This window comes from Vigna unguiculata, chromosome 3 (assembly GCF_037176805.1).
Source record: "Vigna unguiculata cultivar grain cowpea cultivar isolate G323 ecotype 2 chromosome 3, ASM3717680v1, whole genome shotgun sequence".
Taxonomy (NCBI): domain Eukaryota; kingdom Viridiplantae; phylum Streptophyta; class Magnoliopsida; order Fabales; family Fabaceae; genus Vigna; species Vigna unguiculata.
The window spans coordinates 66,689,311-66,697,654 of NC_140794.1; the positions used below are offsets into that span (position 1 = coordinate 66,689,311).

Genomic DNA, 8,344 nt, shown 5'->3' on the forward strand with positions numbered 1-8,344 from the left:
AAGTGTAATTAATTCAATTAATTCAATTGTGGACAAAGACAAATATTATTCTCTCCTAACCTTGTTCTGGTTGCTTCTTTTTTTTTTTCGCATGCTGTTGGTTGGAGTTTTGTTTTCAAAGAACAAATCCTTGCCAAGAAGAGTATTGCTAAAATTAAACCTAATGGAATTTTACGCATTATATGTTGATAGATAAAGTAAAACTTATTAAAATTAATAATGAATCTTTTCTTTTGAAGCAACTATGACACTTACACCTTCAGAACATGATATGATGTTCGAGTACTCTAACCCAAACCATTTCACAAAAAGTTTAAAAGCATGGGTGAATAAGGAAAAATTGTTTTATTATCAAATTTCAATATCAAATTTGTAATTTAAACCACACAGTTTTTTGGGTAACTAGTCAGCTATTATTGTGGTTGATTAAGAACATACTTATAGAAATTATACTTGAAGAAATAAATGTGATAAAACACATTTATAAGACACTATAAGAAATCTAAGAATCTTCTTTTAATCTTTAAATGAATCATTAATCAACCTAAAACACAGTCTTTTCATTCATAGACAGCAATCAAGTTACAAAATAAAACACATCATATTCGATTTCAAAAACTTTTAAAATATTATATTTATGAATCTTCTCCACTTGTTGAATTTGTTCATTTCTTTTCAATATGGAAATTTACATTCACATATACTCTAACCATCTATCAAGTGATTCTTTCACCCAAATTGTACACTTGAATTTAAAATTTATCCAAATAGTTAATATGTCAAATATTTACACAGGTAACGTATTTTTTGTTCATATCAGAATTTCCTTTTCGGAAATTTGTTATAGTTTACAGTTTTTTTTTTTTAAATCTCTTTCTCTTTTTTTAAATGAATAAAAAATTAAAAATTCAATTCAGAATTAGATTATCAGATCATCTAATTCTGACTTGTTTTTCAATCAGGTTCTTCATATCATAGTTTAAAAGATTCTCCCAAACTCAAATTCTGACCCAAAAAAATATATATACTATCTGTGTAAATATTTATTGCAGTATGCTATCTAGATGACTTTTGGGTAAAAAAATCAATTTATGTTTATATAGCTAGAATGTACATTATAAACAAGTTAGAATTTGATAATGGTGATATTTTCTTTTAGAGGCCAGCTGAATGCCCACTACAAACATCATACCTAGCCAAAATGACATTCATTCACACAAATTGAAATGCAAATTTTGATTTACACAAACACCTAATCTTGGAAAGGTATGAGTCATTAAGAAGATTGTTTTCCATTCCTGTACATTTGAAGACGTAGCAGATACATACCTTGTCATTCATGGAAAATAATCTTCTTTCAAACACCATCTTAGACTCCACTACTATGTATGTCAGCCATAAAAGGCCCTACAACAACTCACTCAAGTGTCTCCATATTCTGCATTCAACACTGCTATTTAGTAACTTGATGTTCATTTTGTAACTAAACCAGTTCATGCAATTGCATGCCCCATGAAACTAAACCAGTTTATGCACAGTAAAAGCAGATAGCATCTATAGCAGAAGTATGAGTATAAAGATCATCTAATAACAAACGAACAAAAGTATAATTAATGATTTTTATGATAATTATCTTTATATTGATAGCAACAAATAGAAATTAAACTAGTAAAATTTCCTTGAATACTGTCGTGGCTCATTATTTATTAAGATCTCACTCAGAAACTTGTAACATGTATCATAATCACTCTTCAATCACCTTATTCTGCAACAGAAGGTGTTTTTCCTTTTCCTCTGGGGTCATGAATGCGATGATGGGGAAGGACTTTCCTATTCCCACAGGGGTCTTAAAGAGTATCTTCTTCGCCTTAGGATCTTCAATGCACATCTCAGATATTGGCACCCATAGCAGCATCTGTTTGCTCTTAATGCCTGTCATTTTCTTCATCCTAAACTTCTCCACATAGCCAGTGACCTCTACTGCATAACTCACCCTGGTGTTGGTTCCCTCAAAAAAATGCTCATAAGGGGCTTTTTGCTTCATCCACACGAACCCAGTTTCTCTAACTCTGCCACACTCCACCAAATCCTGCAAGGGAAGAACACCCTTTGGAAAACCCAACTCTTCTAAGAGCTCTATGGAGTGGCGATAACACTCTTCAGAACCATACACTATCTCTGCCCCTTCACGCTCCTTCACCACACCAGCCATCTCAGCAATCAATTACAAGTCTTCAAGCTAAAACAATGGAATGGTAATTGATGAAGCCACAACTTACCCTTATATAATAACAAGTGATGCAGAAAGTTGGCCTCTTTTGAATGCAGTGGTTTACCCGTTTGCTTCTACCATTCTTCATTTGGTGGCCTTTTGTTGTTTACCTACATTAGCTTGGTTAGATTAGGGTTCAATTATAACTAATGCTGAATTGTGATAACCATTTATTTCATGATAACCTTCTGCAGACATAAAAAAAGGATCAAACTTTAAGTGTTGGTGTGAAACTAATGAAATAAGTAGTTGGATTTTGTTAGAGATAGGTGAAACTATGAATCAGTTTTCATGCCTGAGTTGTGGTGGTGGGGTTAGGTATGGACTTTTTCAGTGTGAACAAAGTTAGAGTCTTGTAAGATGCATTTTCAAGAATAAAATGTCGAGTCTGACAGCAATGCAGGTAACCTGTTTTTCAACTAGGAGCATACGTTTCATTGTCAGAGTTTCAGTTTCAATAACTGAACAGAACATGGATACATGATTATTATATTGTAGCTTGTTCAATTGAAACATAGGAGATTTAATAGATAAAAATGTCACAAGACATTCACGTTTTTTCTATTTATTATTTTTTACATTCCTAATTTCTTTTCGATAAGACTCACAAGTTTTATCATTTTTTTTTAATCCAAGTGGGTTCGATTTTAGTTTAAAGAAAGACAGACGTTTACTCTAAAAGAAGATAAACTTAGTTCAAACATTAACCAAATGTTTTCAATGATGCAATTATAGAGGTAATCCAAAAGATTGATTCCTTAATTAGACCCCCTGTAAGAAAAGGGTTCAAGAAATTTGAACATCCATTCTTTCCATATTAATTTAAAATTAAGTAAAACTGAATGTCTTAATCTTTTATAATTTTCTTATTTCATAGTTAAGATAATTATGCCTAAAAATCATAAATAATGTTAGATGGAATGAAGGAATGGGAACCATTTGATAAAAACTTAGTTTTACTGAATTAAAGAAAAGAGCTACTTTGAGTTATAAAAAAGAAATTCATAACTTTTTTTGTTCTACGGTTTGTTTTTAACATTAAGTACACAAATAATTTAAATTTGAGAATGTTTTTGCTCAATGGTATAAATGAAACCTTAAAACAAAAACAATGAATACTATTGGTAGGAAGGAAGGTGATCTAACAGTAAATCTCCGGCATATTAAATTGCATTGATGCTGTCAAACACCTTATTTAATATAAAACTTAATGACATCGAAAAAGAAAAAATAAAGATGCTTCTAGATTCACCATGAGTTAAGAAGAAAATCAAATTAAAAAATTGTAATTCAACGAGACATCATGTTTTGTCCATGAAAAGTAAGATATATTCACTTTTACATGGCTTGTAGAAAAGGAAACCCGAACAACAAACAAAAATAAAAAAGCCATAAACTTAACTATCTATGATAGGATCTTGCCACCTACATCACTATTTATATAGCATCGTTCAGTTGAGCCACAAATATAATAACACAAGTTGTACACTTTAATACTGTATGCCTTAAAACCAGTAATCACTGACACCTATCACAAGGACAACTTGTCAACGCAATCTGCAATCTGCAATCTGCAATCTGAAAGAAGGAATGAATGATTCTGGAATTTACATGTTTGGTGATCCCTTTGCGTGAGTAGAACGAGTATTCAGTAATGGCTGCAAAGCTTTCACTATAATGCTCATGTTTGGCCGAAACTCAGCTTCATACTGTACACACAGTGCAGCAACAGCAGCCATCTTTTGCAAAATATCAAAGCAACATCTTTAGATGAAATGAAAAACCATTCACATATTTCTATATGGACAAAAAGTTCAGAGTGGCATGTATTTCTTTCAAGCTTGTTGAGAATAGAATAAAAGATTTGCAGCAAAAATGTGCAAAAGAAAGTGTTTTGGAATATATCAGTGTTTAACTAGAAGACAGTATTCCTTTTCGGAGAATATAATGTAATTACCTTTGCAACTGACTTGGAAGGGTACTCTCCCTTCAGTCTAACATCAACACACTGCTTCACCTTATCTTCACTGAGCTTTGGTGTTGCCTGATAAAACACAACGAACAAGAATCAGAAATGTGCAAAATCCAAATTAGAAATTGGAAGAAAACACTACAGTAACATTAACAGAACACAAAAGTTACCCAGGTGACAAGGCTTTGCTGTCCTCGGGGCAGTGTATGATCAACTGGTTTACGCCCGGTTAAGAGTTCCAGCAGTATAACTCCAAAGCTATAAACATCACTTTTTGAAGTGAGTTGTCCCGTCATTGCATATCTGCCATAAGAACAAGCCCAATAAGTTCTAAAAACCCACAATTTTTAAAAGGTAAAGAGAGACACCATAAGCCAGATTATAATTAACTGTAAAGTGGGTTGAAGTTCATTACATCACTGTCCACAGATCAGTTTTAAGTTTTCTCAATTATGATTTTCATGTTTTTTCCAATCTACTTTTCCATCTTCTGACTAAAGCAGAAGCTATTTTATTCAACATTATGTGAAGAAGAAAGCATGCACTCAAACAAGTAGATTAGGCTCCCAGGAATGACTTACTCCGGAGCATGATAACCAAAAGTCCCAAGAACACGGGTAGAATGAAGACGTGCTGCTGCATCAGGGGCTTGATTTGACAAATCAAAATCAGCAATCTTTGCAACATCATCGTCAAAAAGAAGTATGTTACTAGACTTGATGTAACGATGGATGATGTGGATCTCTGCCTTTTCATGAAGATATTCAAGTCCCCTGGCTGCTCCAACAGCAATTTTAACTCTCTGAGCCCATGAGAGCACTTCACCAGGTTGTGAACCCTTGACACCTTTTCGTCCTATACACACCAGTTATCATTGATTGTTAACAAAAATGAAGACACAAATAGTGGGGGGAGGGGATATAAAGCAGCTTCAATGTCAAAGGCAAAAAAAAAAAGAACTTGAATAGCTTTTCATGCTGTTTCATCCAATCAGTAAAAGTTCCAAGACTAGTGAGTAAACATGAGGATAAATTACATTGCCATTAAGTTTCACTCAAAAGGATGGCATTGTTTTCAAAATTACAGTTCCTAAGCAAGATAGAAGTCTTTATAAATAGTAAAAGTTTGAAACTTTTAGTATATCTGTATAACATGCAGAAAAAATAAGGGATAATACAGTAAAAGTTATGGCTTACCATGTAGAATATCATGAAGGGATCCCTTAGGAGCATACTCATAGGAAAGGGCACGGAAAGGACCATCAACGCAATAGTTAACAAGCTCAACAACATTTTCATGCTTTAGCCTTGATACGATGGAGACCTACACAATTTTGGAGCCAAAAATACTGAATAAAACGTAGTTGCTGATATGTAGAATGTGATGCAATGATGTCTTACAAACTGATTTTATCATTGGAAATTTTGTGACTACAATTGATCCAAACCTGAGAAAGAAATTCTTGCTCTGGCTGATTACTGGAATCTAGCTTTTTGACTACCACTGCACGCCCAGTTTTCAATGTAGCTTGATATACTTTCCCATATGCACCCTCACCAATGAAAGATTTTGAGCCAAAATTATCTGTTAAAGACTTCAATTCGTCTACTGTAATGGAAGGGACAGCAATAGGTTGAAAATTTATTGGCCGAGGAGGAGGAACTGCATTATGTCTGCCATGATAACTGGCGTTCCCTGCATTGTACTAACAGAATTAAAGCCAAAAAAAAGTGGTACTAAAATAAAAGCAGGTTTGTTAAAGTGCAAACAGAAGTACAAATATAGCATTAATACAATCACTTAAACTACACTGAATAGAAGATAAATGTAAAGTTAGGACAAGCTACTTTTGGAATATCCAAATTTAGAAGGTGTAACTTGGGAATGGCACAAAAATAAATATAACACTTGAAATGTCAATGAGAAGCAAGTTCAAACTGCTCTTGTATGAAAGTTTGAACAGACAGTATACTCAAAGCATGAACCCTTGCATTTCAAATCATGGCAACGAATCGATGACTTGTATGAAATTCAATGAGACATAGAATTGTAAACAGAAATTTTAAAGAAGGAAAAAAAAACTGGAAATAGCGTATTACCAGTAGGAGTGTTTTGCATGAAAGGTCCTCTGTCAGCAATTGCAACACTATCATCTCCCGTGCAGAAGCCAAAGCAACCCATGATCCTCTATTCTGGAGGAAAGTTTCAAATGGAACACTTAAGTTACTGCAAGAAGTATCAATAAGACTACGCACATATTATCAATACCAACTCCCCCCTAAGGATAAACAACAATAGACGTAAACAAATGAAAAGAACCACCTACGCAAATGTAGTTAGGTAGTTCAAGGTGCTAGAGTACATGATGTCTTAAGTTAAACTTTTTTTTGTCAAATATCATTTCCCTTTTGGACAGAAACTTAATGACATTCATTGTTCTAACTAGGAACACGGACATAAAGTGCGCCATTAAAATACTTCAGACAAAACAAGGAAATAGAATTTAGACATGAACCAATAAGCCATTTGAAAGTAAATCTGTAAGAACATGATAAAATAAAATTAAATAGAAGAAAAATACTCAGTCTCTTCCAAAACCACAAAGGGGATGACAAGAAAACTTGCCCCTCTCAACTTTAAAAGGTTATTTCTTTTCACATTGACATTTAAAAGATGCACACCATAAAGGAAACACGTTCCTGTTTAATCTGTTGATGCATGACAGAACAACAAATTACATGTAATTAGTCAAAGTGCAAACAGGAGTACCGACAAACAAATCAAAAGTCCGAAAAACTCACTAGCCATCCCCACCCACAAATCAAAACCAACCGCACATTATATCATTCCCGATAAATAAATGTGGTGAAAACAAATTTCAATTTCACAAAACGGAAAGAAGGAAGAAGAAAACATTTCACCAAAAGTTACTGTTACAGTTGCATCCTATTACCCTCGAACTTGCGGAAGCAAAAATTATAAAATTTCTTATTTCTACTGTTTATATTTATATCTCTATACTACCATCACATTACCTGTAAGTGTAAACCCCAAAAAGATAACTGGCCAGACAGAAAAACAAACATGCAGAACTACCTTAAACGTGTTCCCCCACCCCCCAAAAAAGCAATTAAGAAAAATAATAATACTACCAACAACAACAACCACAACAACTACTTTAAAGAAAATTAACCCCACAAAGCGATAACCATGCGAAAAATCAAACCGATTAAAGAGAATTCTGGGTTTAATACACATGCAGTCACCTCCTTCTTACAGAGGGACTCTGCCATCTCATCGTTCAAGAAGAGACAGAGTTGAACCCCAGAAAAAAAATAAGAATTAAAAAAGAAAACTTCCCAGTATCGATGTTCGTGCATGAACATGATAAGAAAAGGGTAACCGGCAAAACGTGTAGAAAAAAAAAAGAAGAAGAAGAAAGAAACAGTGCATGAAGTAGTCAAAGAGAAGGAAAACCCAGAAACAGGAATCGGCGCCATGAAAGAGAAGAATCCACCTTTCGGAATCCAAAGCGAAGACGGTGTGTGTGGTTGCAGCGTTTGTAGTGTTTGGAGCGGAAAATGGATGAAGAAGAAGAAGAGGTTTGAAGGGAACGCAGAAGAAAAAGAAATGTTCTGTTTGTGCGTAGAAGCGCAACCTTGACTTCACCGAGAGACGTCTTATGAACATCACCAAACGTTATTTATTTACATTTATTGTTACTACTGCAGCGTTTGCCAAGTCAACACTCAAAATCCCATTTCCAAAACCGCGGATACTTACCTTTATTTTTATGCCCACTTTTCCATTCTTTTCCTTACTCTCGATCTCCGTTAAAATTAGTCAAGTCAATAAAATAAAGGACGTTTGTTTATGTTTGTTTCATTAAATAATTACTGATTGTGTTTTTTTTTATGGTAAGTGTTCCAGATATTCATAAACAGTAAAGAATCATCATAAAAATAATTAAAACTATAAACTATTTGAATATCCTTTCATATAGAATAAATTACTTAAAAATAAATTACGTACTGGAACTACTTTTTTTTTTCTTTTGAAAACTAACTTTATGCTGTGTCTAGTTCTAATACACAAGTTCT

The 8,344-nt window shown here is 33.6% G+C and overlaps 2 protein-coding genes across 4 annotated transcripts; both read right to left on the reverse strand.

The window, feature by feature from the left end:
* Positions 1-1,588: 1,588 nt before the first annotated feature.
* LOC114177128 (DUF538 family protein (Protein of unknown function, DUF538)) lies at positions 1,589-2,539 on the reverse strand. 2 transcript variants are annotated; one of them, XM_085670827.1, is made up of 2 exons: positions 2,280-2,539; positions 1,589-2,194 (listed from the first exon to the last, which is right to left on the reverse strand). In XM_085670827.1, the coding sequence occupies exons 1-2, from the start codon at positions 2,358-2,360 to the stop codon at positions 1,745-1,747; spliced, it is 531 nt and encodes a 176-aa protein (XP_085526953.1). In that variant the 5' UTR covers positions 2,361-2,539; the 3' UTR covers positions 1,589-1,744. The 2 variants fall into 2 exon arrangements, with proteins under 2 accessions (XP_085526953.1, XP_027918181.1); XM_028062380.2 differs by lacking the exon at positions 2,280-2,539 and having other exon boundaries at positions 1,589-2,273.
* Positions 2,540-3,526: 987 nt separating this feature from the next.
* LOC114178150 (pto-interacting protein 1) lies at positions 3,527-8,009 on the reverse strand. 2 transcript variants are annotated; one of them, XM_028063886.2, is made up of 8 exons: positions 7,762-8,009; positions 6,344-6,436; positions 5,692-5,939; positions 5,441-5,567; positions 4,826-5,099; positions 4,415-4,547; positions 4,230-4,316; positions 3,527-4,011 (listed from the first exon to the last, which is right to left on the reverse strand). In XM_028063886.2, the coding sequence occupies exons 2-8, from the start codon at positions 6,423-6,425 to the stop codon at positions 3,880-3,882; spliced, it is 1,083 nt and encodes a 360-aa protein (XP_027919687.1). In that variant the 5' UTR covers positions 6,426-6,436; positions 7,762-8,009; the 3' UTR covers positions 3,527-3,879. The 2 variants fall into 2 exon arrangements, with proteins under 2 accessions (XP_027919687.1, XP_027919688.1); XM_028063887.2 differs by having other exon boundaries at positions 6,344-6,431; positions 7,762-7,941.
* Positions 8,010-8,344: the final 335 nt, after the last annotated feature.

What these genes read in the sequence shown, in the direction of transcription:
- LOC114177128 (XM_085670827.1), bottom strand. Translation starts at nt 2,360, where the DNA reads ATGAAGAATGGTAGAAGCAAACGGGTAAACCACTGCATTCAAAAGAGG. An exon ending in TCACTTGTTATTATATAAGG is followed by an intron (nt 2,195 to 2,279) that starts GTAAGTTGTGGC and finishes GGTGTGGTGAAG; the next exon opens with GAGCGTGAAGGGGCAGAGAT.
- LOC114178150 (XM_028063886.2), bottom strand. Translation starts at nt 6,425, where the DNA reads ATGGGTTGCTTTGGCTTCTGCACGGGAGATGATAGTGTTGCAATTGCT. An exon ending in TTTGGTTATCATGCTCCGGA is followed by an intron (nt 4,548 to 4,825) that starts GTAAGTCATTCC and finishes TTCTTATGGCAG; the next exon opens with ATATGCAATGACGGGACAAC. An exon ending in CTTCCAAGTCAGTTGCAAAG is followed by an intron (nt 4,012 to 4,229) that starts GTAATTACATTA and finishes ATTTTGCAAAAG; the next exon opens with ATGGCTGCTGTTGCTGCACT.